Source organism: Lagopus muta, chromosome 1 (assembly GCF_023343835.1).
Source record: "Lagopus muta isolate bLagMut1 chromosome 1, bLagMut1 primary, whole genome shotgun sequence".
Classification (NCBI taxonomy): Eukaryota; Metazoa; Chordata; class Aves; order Galliformes; family Phasianidae; genus Lagopus; species Lagopus muta.
The window spans coordinates 172,688,152-172,702,490 of NC_064433.1; the positions used below are offsets into that span (position 1 = coordinate 172,688,152).

The 14,339-nt window shown below is 42.1% G+C and overlaps 1 protein-coding gene across 9 annotated transcripts in view; it reads left to right on the forward strand.

The window, feature by feature from the left end:
- The window catches only part of N4BP2L2 (NEDD4 binding protein 2 like 2), a 44,398-nt gene that overhangs the window by 25,580 nt on the left and 4,479 nt on the right, over positions 1-14,339 (forward strand). For 3 of the 9 annotated variants that reach the window (XR_007374728.1, XR_007374726.1, XR_007374725.1), the window contains 2 exons: positions 9,005-10,755; positions 13,364-14,161. Coding sequence is in view for 5 of the 9 variants with exons in the window: in XM_048934601.1 (XP_048790558.1) it covers positions 9,005-10,755; positions 13,364-13,449; positions 14,116-14,161 (1,883 nt within the window). In the remaining 4 variants the exon portion in view is untranslated. Of the gene's footprint in view, positions 1-9,004; positions 10,756-11,368; positions 14,162-14,339 lie in introns of those variants that run through there. The other 6 variants (XR_007374727.1, XM_048934601.1, XM_048934606.1 and 3 more) reach the window with 6 other exon arrangements.

Sequence of the window (14,339 nt, forward strand, 5' to 3'; positions counted from 1 at the left end):
TTTCCCTCTCTGCTGGTACATCATGAGATGTCTGTTGAGAACTGAGGGTTTTCCATGCAAAAGAAAAGAGACCTGTATTGCAACTCCTGGTAAGAAGCAATGAGACAACATAGTGTTGAAATGCAGTTCATAAAATTGAAATCAGATGGTCAATTTAAAAGTTCGGATGTTTTGTATAGGTCTGATATGTGAGAATGCTTTTCCTCAATGTTTCTTCAGTGACATTTTTCATTATTTTTTTCACCATTGTTTCATTATTTTATCTTCTCATCCTTCCAAAGCAAAAGCAAGGGCTGTATGGCTTTGCTGAAATACCATAATCTTTGTTAGATTTAAGCTCTATTTTATTTCCTAAATGAGAATCTGCTGATACATCAATTTAGGGTTTATGTTTTTCTCTGAGTAAGCTAACTGGCTTGGATAGCTGTAAATCAGCTTATATTCACTATACAGAAAAATATGGGCTTGCAGCAAGAGTGGGGCTGGTCTCTTCTCACTGGTGACAGGTGACAGGATGAGGGGAAATGGCCTCAAGTTTTGCCAGGGTAAGTTTATGTTGGATATCAGGGAAAACTTCTTTACAGAAAGGGTTGTGAAGCACTGGCATAGGCTGCCCAGGGAGGTGGTTGAGTCACCATCCCTGGATGTGTTTAAAAACCATTTGGATGTGGTGCTCAGGGACATGATTTAGCAGAGGGTTGTTAGGGTAGGACAGTTAGGTTGTGGTTGGACTCGATGATCTTTAAGGTCTTTTGCAACCTGAGCTGTTCTGTGATTCTGTATGGATAACGTAGCTGTTTTTAAGGTGTGTGGAAGATAAAGCAGTACATTGTATAAGAGTTTATTGGGGTCACATCACTTACATTTTTATTTTTGTGGTAACAGAAAAGCAGCAAGTGATGTCCTTGGCTTTGAGTAGGCTGTGACAGGTTGATCAAGAATAATAGAAGTATTGAGAAGTATAGCATCTGGAACGAGTCTTTGCATTTCCTTTTAGATGAAAGAGCTATTTTCCCATTGAGAGCTGCTCCTTCCTTTCTCAGGTAGGCGATCCTTGACCTTGTAATGTGTACCTTACTGCTTCATAGTGCTCTAACTGCCATGTTCTGCTAAGTCAGGATGTGCTGTAACTATGAAGTAACTTTCTCAGCCCTACTTGCAGCCTTTTCAGTGGTGTTAAATATTTTTTTGCATCTTTGTCTCATCTGCCCTTTTCTTGAGCACCTCCTGGGGTGGTGACTCCACCATCTCCCTGGCAGCCTGTTCCAACACCTCATCACTCTAAGAAGAAACTATTCCTCATATCCAACCTGACCCTCCCTTGGAGCAACTTAAAGCCTCCCATCCTAATAGTTTACCAAACCTCTTTCCCACGCACTGCTTGTGCCATGAACTTTCCAGTGGTTCACGGACATGCTTTGGAGTGGATTGGGTTATCTTACTTCTCCCCACTGAACTTTTTTCCTTGCAGTTTTACTCTGCTTGTGAGATGAATACATTGCTTTCCAAGATTCATGAAAACTAAAGTGTAGACATTGGATCTGAAGCCAGACAGGCATGTGTATCTGAGCTTCATTTGCAGAGCGTAGATTAGACTGTTTGATACACACTCCAAATGTTCAGTGAGGTGTGCCTGAGAAAATATCAAAACTTTTTCACTTCATGAAATTTCCATTTACAGGACTTTATAGCGTTGTATATGGGACTGTAAATAGCATTCTGCATATGTGTATATGGAAAACACAGCTGGAGCATTGGGTTCCATTCTGTATTTTTGTTTGGTTCCAGCAGTCTGGACTGAGTTCCTGTTTCTAATAATGAATACTGAATTTATGTTCATCATGCTGTCTCTTTTTGTCCTGGATCTTGAAGAAAGGCTTTGTTGTGAGTAGATAACTGACTATGGTATAACTGTTCTGTAGGGAAGTGAGTTGTAAAGAGATTAAATGAGATGATTTTTTTAACTGTTGATTTTGTGGTGCTCATGTTGAGGATGTGCGGCTTTGAGATCCTTGCTATGAGTAAGATGTGATACAGGAGTGAGTAGAGCACAGGGTTCTGAGGCAGAGTGCTTCAACCTGCAGCATGGTGCACAAGGAGAACCTGTGAGGAGTGGGGTTGTTCATCCTGAAGAAGACGATGCTGGGGCTGAGACAGCTTGGTGTGGGCTTCAACTTCCTAATGGGAGGCTGTGAGGCTGGAGCCAGGCTCTTATCGGATGAGAAACAACTGATAGAGGTTACAGCATGGGAAATTCTGGTTAGATCTTACAGGAAAATTAAAGAACAAAAAACAAGCTCCCATGATGTTGGTCAGACAGTGGCAGAGGTTCCCCGGAGGCTGCGTAATGTCTGCTCTTGAAGCATTGCAACTTGTCTGGGCAATGCAAGTTTGAGCAACTAGATCTAAGCTGGTGTTGCTTTGAGCAGATGATGGACCCTGTGATCTCCAGAGGCTATTTCTAGCATAAATTACTTATCAAAAGAGTTATTTATCTCGTATCTAACAGAGAATACTTCTCAATCACCAGCTGCATTGCTGCCTTGGTGGTGGTATGGCAGTAGAGGATGAGCCTTCCCATCAATATTGTTACATTTTGTTGTGTGGCAAGTGGCAGCAGGGGGGCAGTCTGACATAGAAATGCAGATGAAGCAAAGGTGGCACTGAATTCCTCCATGAGGAAAAAACGGCACCCACTGACTGCTTTAGGCATAGACATCTCTATGGAGACCAAACGGTGGATGTGAGCACAGTGAGGCGGTGGCTGCTGCTTTTCAGCAGTGGCAGCAGTGGCAGTGTGTCACCTCCATTGGTGCGGGTTTTTATGAGTGCTTTTTTTTACTGCTGACAAAAATGCAGAGCTAATAGTGGTAATTATCATAGAATCAAAGAATCACAAGGTTGGAGAGGACCTACAAGACCATCAAGTCCAACCGTCTTCCCATCATCATTGCTACCACAACCACTAAACCAGATCTCACAGCTCCTCATCCAGACACCTCTTGAACACTGCCAGGGACGGCGACTCCACCACCTCCGTGGGCAGCCATCCAGTGCCTGACCACTCTCACTGCACCATTGACGCCTCATTGCATCTTTGTTGCTTCCTTATTATTAGGGGGAATGGTTTTAAACTGAGACGGTAGGTTCAGGTTAGATATTAGAGGAAGTTTTTCACACAGGGGGAGGTGATGCACTGGAACAGGTTGCCCAAGGAGGCTGTGGATGCCCCATCCCTGCAGGCATTCAGGGCCAGGCTGGATGTGGCTCTGGGCAGCCTGGTCTGCTGGTTGGTGACCCTGCACATAGCAGGGGGTTGAAACTAGGTGATGTTTGAGGTCCTTTTCAACCCAGGCCGTTCTATGATTCTTATGCCCCTACTCATGATTCTCATCAGTTTGGTTTTCATTGTCTTACGTCAAACTTCATTTTACATTTGGTTTGGTGTGATCATGCCCTGACAAAGAACAGCCAACACTTCACTTTGTAAAAATCTGGTTTTGGCTTTAACACCTTCTTGTTGTGTTTGCTTATGACTAAGTTCTGATTTTGGTGGTTGTTATCTTTGTGTTCAAGTGTGATAGTGATACATCACCATACATATTTCTCTATTCTCTGGTAAGAAATAGTGGGGTTTTTTTATTTACTTCAAGTAGTCTCTGCTTCAGCTGATGGTTTCCAGCCTGGGTTGCCAGCTTTGGAGTGAAATGTGCTCTGCTGTTACTGACAGTGCTTTGGATTTAATCAGAACTGATTGCTTTGTATCCAGTTATGTATATTTAATGATAGTTTGCTCAAAAACATTATACAGAGCAGATTGCTCATTGCCAGGGAAAGTGGGATTTTTCCATCCTGTTTAGAAAGTGTTCCTAAAAGCCTCATACAGAAATGTCTTCGTGTCAATAGCAAATTAGGAAGGAGTGCTGCACAGCAGATTGCACTGAACTTTAACTAGTACATGTTTGACTACATGTGTCTTCAAACAGCTTTTCAAAATAGTGTGTTTGTTGTCTAGCCTGGATTCATTTTGAACAGGTTGTCTTCATGGTTAAGCTGTTATCACACAAGTAATAGAACTTATCTTAGAATGTTATTGGACTTGAGAACATGGTTCCTGTTGTATTTCCAGGTGGTAGTGTTGGCAGCTGCTTCAATACAGAATTTTCCCAGAGGGAGCTTAAGTGGAAATTGATTATTTGAGCCTTCGTGAATAAGAAGAGTGATAATTTTCTATTGTTTTTTGTTCTGGTTAGTATTTTGAGATGTCTGGTGAGATGTTTGTGTTACCTAAATGATGTTGAGAGTGGCTGTTTCACTTGTTCAGGAAGTAGATACTTGATACTGGGCAGAAATGCTCTCAGTGTGTGTGTGTGTGTGTGTGTGAATGTATCAATCAGTGCATTCAGGGTGGATTTCCTTAGTGTTGTTCAACACGTTCCACGAAGAAATAGCCAGAGGAGGAGAAGGAAAAGAGCTTTTTCTGTTGGATGACAGGCACAGCTTTCATCAAGCAGGTAGGAAAGCGATCAGTATGATCACTACGCCCAAAATGGTGGAGTGAATGGACCATCATATGGAAGCTGAATTGCTGTGACTAGCACCTAAGGTAGGTGGAGTTTTTGATGGGTTTCAGATGGTTGTTGTTTATTTCTTTACATGTTTTGCTTCAAAGTAAACTTGCGTGAGTCTTTGATTAAATGGACAGCTTCTAAAGACATGCTGTGATCAAACCTGTTGTGTGCTGTTCTCTGTGCTCTCTTTGGATCATTGTCTCCTGTGTCTGGATCAGAAATGTGATGGCTGGTTATGTAGTGCATGGAGCCATATAAACAGCAGTCCTGTAGAGCGGTCAGAACTGGAGTGACTCTTTGAGCACTGTGACAGAATAGTGTATTTCATGAGGATGTATGTTTCCTTCTCACTGCTGTTGGGAAATGAAGAATAATAGAACCATAGAATAGCTTAGCTTGGAAGGGACCTTAAAGACCATCTAGTTCCAACCCTCTGCCATGCATAGAGTTACTTTAGATTGAACCCAGTTAGTAGGATTATTATTGGTTTGGGATGAGTAGCATTAATTTACAGCATTGCAATGTGTAAGCATTGCTTATCAATTGTACATGGGGGATTTCTATCCCAACTTTCTGCTGCTGAAAGGAGTTACTTTGCTCTCACCACTTTTGTTCTCTCAGCTACACACACACATTTTTCTTCTTGTTTTGGTGTCTCGAATTGGCTCAACAACAACAACAAAAAAGGTTATGCTTGCTTTTCCGTGCTGGTTTAAGCAGCTGAACCCACCTGTGAAGGATTGCTGGAGAACCAGCAAGAGATGGGTACTGGAACTGCTAAGTTGGATGCTCAGCATCTGATGGAATGTCACCTTTCAGGAAGCCCTGTGCTGCTGAGCAGGTTTATTTTCTGGGTTTTTTTTGGGTGGGGGGTATCAGGCTCAAATTTACTTTGCATACGGTTTTTCCCTGTTGCTTCATCACCTAATGCCACTGTTCCATTTGGTTTTGAGGAACTGCATCTTCAGCAGTCGTTTAAGAATGAAAGGCAAAATATGCAACAAGAGAGGCTGGTGCTGTGGTTTTTGTTGTTGTTATTCCGAAGTTATAGCCACTGTTTCTGCTTGTTGCTGTTGTCGTGTTGGGTAACGAGGAAGGATGTGTTCATTCAATCACGTACATGGACTTACCAGGAAGGGAAGGCAAACCATATCCTCAATTACCTCTTTATATGAGCAGCTCTAGTAGAGCTCTCATTGAAAGTTACTCCTTATGGAGACTTTGGAAATCAATGGTAATTTTCTCAGAGTGTGTAGCTCATTGCTAGATGTCATACAGAATCTTTAATTTATCAGTTCCTCTGTGTTTCCATTACAGTAATTACTACAGACATGTTTTGACATCAAGGAGACATCAATTTTAATGTGTGGTAGAGCTGAAGTTAAAATAAACTTTCATTCAAATATCTGCTATTTTTTTTCCTCTTTTTTTCATTTTCCAGTTTAAAAAAAATAATTATATATATATAGCTACCTTCCATAGGTGGTTTTCCTTGTGTGTTCTGCCTCAGCTCGGATGAAAACGCTGTTTCTCCAGTGAAGGCTCTGAGCGCTGCCTCTCAGGCTGTGGGTGCTGTTTTGAGCATTGGGTTAAACCTTGAGGTCACGTGTAACAGAGTTATGGGGAAAAGCCTTTCACATTGCCCAAGGGGCAGGCTGAGAAATTTCCAAGTGTCGTTATAGGCAGTGTGTTCCTGTTCCAACAAAAATACTACATTGTTAAGGTCTTTATTACTGAACAGTTGTGTCTCTTTAAAATTAATAATACGTGGCAAAATGTAAATAACAACTGAACCTGCAACGTTCTTCTTCCAACTTGAGGTGTGCTTTGTGTGCTTTAAAACAACTTGCTAGCAAATGTTCCTGTCAAGGAGGAAGTCTATCTCCATGCTGGTTCTCAGACTTTCTCCGTGTGCCATACGGCTTTATGACTGGGGAAAACTACCAAAAAGCACTAGGTGGGCTAAAAGAGGAGGAACTGGGTTAAAATTTAAGACAGTTAGTAGACAATTCACATTATCACATGAAAAAAAACAACCTTAACATGATATTGGAGATACCCCACACCAGGAAATCTCAGCTGTGGCATCACAGTGCATTACAGTGTTTGTCAGAGGCAGTGTTTTGTTAGGACTAGCTGGCTGAGAAGAGTGAAGAATGATGAAATTACTCTGCCTTCAGCAGTCCATCACATCCCTTTTTGTTTCAGTCCTTTCTGGAGGAAATCCAAACCCTTAAAAAACGAATTTCACTGAACTGATCTAAAATCTCTCTTCCAAAGTAGAGAAGTGATGTGGTTGTATTTAATATGAACTGTTGGTTCTCATTATGAAGTGATATTTCCAGGCATATAAAATCATCCACCTGGACCAACATTTGCTACCACCACTATTATGACACGCTCCAGTTCCAGTGCAGTAACAGCTGCTGGTTTCTCTGAGTTATCCAGTGTTATCTTTGTTATTTGGTGGGTGTGTTTCTGCTGTTCTTGCCTTCTGAAGTGAATCCTTTCCAGTATGTTTTTGCTTCTTGAATCTGAATTAATGGTGAGGAGAGGAAATAAATGTGCTGGCCTGCGACTTTGCTTTGCTGAGTTCTTCGGTATCTCTTAGCCTGCCATCCCACCCTAAAAACGTCTGTCAGGATTATCCTGAAAGAATGCTCAGGTAAAGGAGTTGGGCAGCAGAGATGTGCTTGAGGCTGAGGTTCCCCCCTGTGGGCAGCAGCACAAACCCACATCTGGGGGAACTGAATGGTGAGCAGGCACAGCTACTGCAATGATGAGGCTGGAGGAGTCTGATCCTTTGCTGCTGGATTTCAGCCTTCCTGTGCTAGGTGCTGATGCTGGCAATCTGGTCATTTCTGCAGAGCTGTCAATGACAGCACAAAGATAAAATACCAGATTCTCCATGGAACTGATGCTCACATCTGCTGTTTTATTTCCATGCTCCATTCAAAGCAAGCACAAATAGAATGCTCTTTTATACGCTGTTCGTGAGGGGCATTATTATTTTGAAAACCTCAGAGAACTTCCTCTTTTAAATTCACTTCTAAAGCTCCTTTCCAAAAGGAGAAATGTTAGTGTCAGGATTTAAGGCACGTTCTGTGATAAGTATATGGTTCAGACAAATCTGGGTTACACCTAACAAACAAACAAAACCCTCTTTAATTGCTGTTGAAGACATTCTACTTTTCTGCAATTTCATTCAATAGCTAAAGGAAATGCAGTCAGTCCTAAAACTACTTTTCTTTTTTCCAGGCAGTCTGCCTCTCTTTGGGGTGAGAGGAAGTATGTTTCAGTATGAGCAGAATGCTAAGTAAAACTCATCTTGACTAATATGTACCTGCAGTACAGGCACCTGCAATTAAAGCACAGTGCCCTGCATTGAAAACGTACTCATTTGTGCAAGAGGAAGTCAGATTTCACTACTGAGAGGAGCACCACGGAGACTCAAATACCAACATTAGAAGGAAATCTGATTTCCTAGGAGGATGTTTCCAGATGTGGACACCACTTCAGGGCAATTAGATGTGTGTGCTTTCCCATAGGGTCTTCCCTGTGAAGCATGGCACTCATTGCAGCCATATGAAGGCACTGGGGCTTTTGGATCCTGTTCTGGTTTAGTAATGCTGTGGCTGCACTGTTGCCCAGAGGGTTTTTCTTACTCATGTTCATTTCAGGGTTAACTAAGACCACAATTTCAGAGAAGTCATTGCTAGGGCTGCTATCTATTGAATTTGTGGGGAAATGCAGGCAAATTTCTCTTTAAATCTCTGCCTACAGCTGAGTTAACTTGTCTGTAGTGTATTATTTTGTTGCAAATATAGAATGTGAAATATTTTTTTCTCCAAACGTGCCCACTCGTAATACATTGAACAGCATCAGGGTGTTGCTGTAGTCCCTGTGCCTTTGCATTATTCAGGCTTTGGGTTAGTACAGGTTTAAGTTCATCTAATCTAAGTGTAGTCTATTTAATCCTAATGGACGACCTTTTCTTCCTTGGTACACTTCTGCTCTGCAGGACGTTTCAGGAATTTCAGAATAGCAGAAGCTCTTCAACTTCTTTAGCATCTATTATTAATGTATCCAGTATCTATTATTAAAAAGAATTTAGAAAGATACCCAGAAACAGGATTGCAGTGATTTTTTTGATGCTTTTAGTAAAATTAAGTTTTGAGACTGCAACTGTATTTATTTGTATGTCAGATGTTCAAGATTGTTGTGAATTGTAAGGTCTACACTTGTGTTTAATCAATAGAAGTTCTTATCTGAGGTTCTGCCCGTTTTAAAAAGCAGATGGTCTGTGTTTGACCATCATTAATGGTGAACAGCCTTCAAATGGCACACCACAAGTATGTTCATTTATATAATATTTATAATATATTTACATATATGTTGGTTTTTAAACTCTTTTATTGTTGCTTTTCATACAGGGAGAGAATTTTAAAGAAAAGCCACGGGCATCCCTTGGCAAAAGTAAAGCAGAGGAAAAAGCGAAAAAGAAACAAAACAATGAAGATGACAGAAATCACAAAGCAGAATTTAAGCAGAGCAGCTCCTCTCATTCCAGACAACCAGGAAACATCTGAAAGTGAGGGGGACGACTCAGAAGAGGAAAACAGAAAGTCCTTGTGTGCATCTGGGGAAGGTGCTGAGGATCCCGTGGGAGGTTGTGAGGAGCAGCCGAATGGTGATAAGGAAAGCGGGACAGAAGCTGTGAGCTCTCCAGTCACAGAGATGTCAGCTGTGTCCAATGGGGTGCTGACACATGAAGTGCCTGCAGAAAGTGACAGCTCACTTCTAACGGATAAGAAACCCCTTTGTACTGGAAGCACGACCAAAAACGTGTTTGATGATGAGGAAGTGAATCAAAAGCATAGGGAAAATCTTTGTAAGAGCAGTACCCTGAAAGTAAAGAGTGATGGAAGTTGTATCCAAGAAGCAGAATGCAACTGTGAAGGTAACAGCCTACTGTCCAGCACAGAAAGCAAACTTAAAAGTACATGTGAACCTGACATGGAAGCTGAACAGTTACTTTTAACTGGTGAAGAAAAAGAAATATCTCTCTGTCACAATTCCAAAGTGCATTACAACGTGCCTGATAGTAACACAGACAATAAAAGTGCAGTGAAAACAGAAGAGAACTGCTCTAATGCCTGGGCTTTTTTTTCAATTAATTTATCTACTGAGGAATTACAGCAGGGTTTTGATGCACAACTTTCTTCTTCTTGGTCTGAGGATAAGTTGGTAGGTGAACAAAGACAGAAAAAAGCGAGGAAGCCCAAACAGATGTGCACCAACAGTTCAACAGAGCTGAACTGCCCCCAGCCCAGTGAGAGACTGGTAAAGGAGAACCACCAGGAAATGGTGACTGAGAAGGCAGGTAATACACAGAGCAATGGTGTGTTGGCATCTTCGCCTGATGAAGTGCACGAGGGTTCACTTGTGGAACCCAGGAGCACCTCCACGCACTGTTCAATGCCAGTAAATGATGCTGCACCAGTTGCACCAAAGAGAAAAAGGTACAGAAGAATAGTCAACTTGGCACCCAAATTTAATCTGCCCAGAGAGATTGCTGGTGGTACGGAGGGAGGGGAGGAACTCCCACTAAAAGGTGATGGTCCCTCAGAAAGTGTATTAGAAGTGGAGCAAAAGGGCTTTCTGCAGCAGGACCGTGGACTGGGACGTGAACAGAACCTGGTGTTTCAGGAGTATGCTGCACCGTACAGTGGCCCTGAGGCCCCCCATTCCTTGCCCACCCCTCATGTGGATTCCTCCTTACAAGCTATTTCGTATTTTCATTTGGGAAGGTCTTCTCCAACACCAAAGTATTCTTGTAGTGTTTGTGTGATTTCCAGAACAAAGGAGGAGCGAGCTCAAACTCCGAGGCAGCATCAGGCAGTTGGTAACAAAGGTGAAGGTGAAATCTCCTCAGATGTCATAAGCAGCCAACCAGATATTTTGTCTTCTGTTCAAGCTGTTTCTGAATATGCAGAAGATCCGAGCATCTTGGAAAGGTGTGTTGCAAATGTGCACAAAGCAGATGGCCCTGAGCCATCAGCGGCCTCTCCACCCGCATTTAAACAAGATGTGAATATGAAAACCAGCTTCCTGGGACTTCCCTTATCCATAGGATTTGCTTTTCAACTTGTGCAGCTCTTTGGTTCTCCAGGTCTTCCGCTGGGTAATGCTTTTCTTACTGCTACTGTGTAAATATGTGTGTGTGTGTGATTCAATGTTCATTTTGACTGCAGGTAACAGTGAATGAAATAGCAACTCTACTGAAAGGAATCGCTGCTGCTTTGGTGAATTTCTTTCTTTCTTTCTTTCTTTTTCTTTTTTTAAAGCATCTTTACTTTATCTCTAAGGGGCCATTGGGTTTGGCCTCACCCTCACATTCTCTGGAGTGATGCTGACTTAGCAACTTCAAATCCAAAGCTCTTGATGTGAATACATCATTCTCAGAAAGGCTTTAATTTGTTGATTACAAAACTAAATGGAAAAAATGGGTGCTCTTACATAAAACCTGCATGTTTGATTTATTTTTTTTTACGGTTGATGAAGGTAGCATATTCTCATAAGCAAAGAAAAAGGAATAAGCCCTAATGTGGGGTTTATTCATAAATCCTAATGTGGATTAGATACAATTGAAAACCTTTTGCAGAATCTCATTTAAGTTCCACTTACAGGATGCATTTTCAGATATTCAGTGCTTTCTTTTTAATCACACGTGACTGAGTGCCATAGTGCCATGTTTGCCTTCCAGAGCTCTAGTTGTCCTATGCTTGTACTTCCAGTTCAGCACATGAACTTACTCAGAAGCACCATCAGTGCTCGGAGGAGCTGTTTGTGGCAACTGTGATTTCCAGATCACTGCCAGCTGGCTGCACAGAGCTGCAGTCAGCAACCATGGGCATGTTTGGGAATCACTGCAACACACTGCGATGGGAAGAGCCGCCCATGGCCGCTGTGTGTAAGGGTCTGCAACTTCCTTGGCCTAAACTTAGCCTGTGAAAAAAGCAGTAAGTTTGATTTGGCAAACAAATAGATTTTAAAACACGGATGAGTTGTTGAGCCTGTACACCTGTCTGCTTCAGTGGAATTGAATTTAACCAAAAAAGCAGAAAAGCAGCTTATGTTCTGTCTCTATGCCAAAACAGGCATGCTGATGCTTTGTTTTATCATACAAGCTGATGGCAATGTTACCTGCCAGAACAGTGATGGCAACCCCCTGGCAGCACTGCTGGCCTCGATGTGTGCCCAAAGAACCTGCGGTGCTGCCTGACCTCAGTTTGGCACCAAATCATGTGCAGGGTTAAGCACAGCCAGGAACAATTGGGGTTGTCTCAACTGCTACAGTATCTAAGCTTGGCAAGCACTAATGTCTGTGGTCTTGATTGCCAGCATCCAGGAGGGACTGGAGTTGGCCATGACTTGAAAGAAGTGATCAGCCAGGGGGATGGCAAACAGAACAGGCATCCCGGAGCACTCAGCTGTTGGGTGCAGCAAATGTCATTCTTCTGTGAGTGAGTTTCTGGGTGTTTAGATTGTTTAGCTTGGAGAAGAGAAGGCTCCGGGGAGACCTCATTGTGGCTGTTCAGTATGTGAAGGGAGCGTATAAATGGGAAGGGGAATGACTGTTTACAAGGGTGAATAGTGACAGGACAAGAGGGAATGGTTTTAAACTGAGACAGGGGAGGTTCAGGTTAGATATTAGAGGAAGTTTTTCACAGAGGGTGGTGGCACATTGGAACAGGTTGCCCAAGGAGGCTGTGGATGCCTCATCCCTGCAGGCATTCAAGGCCAGGCTGGATGTGGCTCTGGGCAGCCTGGTCTGCTGGTTGGTGACCCTGCACACAGCAGGGGGTTCAAACTTGATGATCTTTGAGGTCCTTTTCATCCCAGGCCATCCTATGATTCTATTATATGATATTCTATGATATAATATTCTAGATGAGTTTCCTTTGGAAATAACCTTTAAGAAATATAAAGCCCCCCTGATATCTCTGAGCTCTCCCCAGCTTGTGATTGCTGTGGGTTTGTTTTCTCCTCGAAAGTGTGAATGCTCCACAGAATGCTGACTGTGTTCTGATTCAAACGTGTTTTTCTCACACCTTCAGAAGTTCTTGTGCTTTTTCTGTGGTCAGCTGTGTAGTGATAGGCTGTTCATTGGCATACACGTAGAACTACAGAATGCTGCAGGCAAGGTTGCCAACCACTCCATCAGGCAGTAGAGTCTGTGAGTGATAATTGCAGACTATTTTTGTTTAATAATTTTGGAGGGAAAAATTGTGGTAATTGTCCTTGGATATCTATAAATGAAAGATTAAGTTGATTTACTTGCTTGGCTGTTTCTCTTACAAGCACAAAATATATTTTAGACTGCTTTTCTATGAAGAATCTCTTTTCAGCTCCTTGAGAAGTGAAGAGTTTTTGCAGTTAAAACATACTAGAAAGTAATTTATTGGATAATATTGCAGTGCTTCCTATGAATAAAGCATTTTAAAACGTGGAGTCTGTTACAGAACTGCGTTTTGTTGCATTTATGGGCTGAGAGCTTTCTGTTCTTGTTTGTGCTGTGGTTCAGGGAGTGTGGGGGAAACGAAAGTCTTTGCATAAAAAAAGAAAACAAAACCAAATCTTTTTTCCCTCCCCTCCCCTGGTCTTTGGTAAATGTCAGTTTTGGCTTTGCTGCTGGCTCATGCAGGAATTAGCAAAAATGACAGTGCAGTGATATTCTTTAGCCGTGAAGAGATGAGAACACTCAACTGCAAAAATATTTTCTTCTGCAGAATCCTTGTTGCCAGATGATTATATAGTTCCTCTTGACTGGAAAGTTTCAAAGATGATCTATTTACTGTGGAAGACCTCTGTGGAGGTACGAATTTTAGGGGATTTCGGAAGGCTTTGCAATATTCCAGGTGTAAAGAGAAATCACTCAGTTCATGAAGCAAGGTTCTACTCTTTGCTAGTAAACTCTCCTGTTTTAATATCCACAATGAGGAGATGGGTGCTGTATGTACACTTCTGGGTATTTCCAAAACCAGTTCATGCCATGGGAGGATCCAGATTTTGGAAGTTCAGCTTCAGAAGTACGTACAAAGTAGCTGTGGGGGATTAACAAAACTTATAAAGTTTCCTTGATCTTTCTGATCTGGCCTGTGATCACTAAATACAACGCACTGGATCTAATGTCTTCCTCCTTATGCTTTTCTCCCATCATCTGAGCAAGTGCCACCCTCTGCAAACAGCAGCAACTTTGTGGCTATTCCTGCCGTGACCAAAGATGTCACAGAGTGACTGATGGCAGCTTAACTTTCCTTGTCTAATTAGAAATTGTGACTTACAAATTACTCTTGTGCTACTTCCCACTGCTGCTTTGTAAAGGTTTGATTTTACTTGAGGAGCAGTGGAAATGAGGAAAATCCTGCAGGTACAATGACATAGTAATGTAAAATAGAACACAGATTTTGTTCTCTCCCAGAATAGCAAAATCTCTTGTCACATACTCTCTTTTTCTCTGGACTGTTGTTATGTATTTCAGGAGAAGCAGAAAGCAAATTGGTTGCAGAGTGGAAGTGCCTTGGCTGGTGAGTGTATTTTGTGATACAGAGCTGGTATAAAATATTTGTGGGGAACACGGTTAATACTGAAGTGAAATATGCCAAAGATTTTCAGCACAAAAGAGTGGTAACACTTCTCTGTGCAAAAGTAGTAAGATACTGTAGAGTGGTTTGGGTTGGAAGGGACCTTTAGGATCATCTAGTT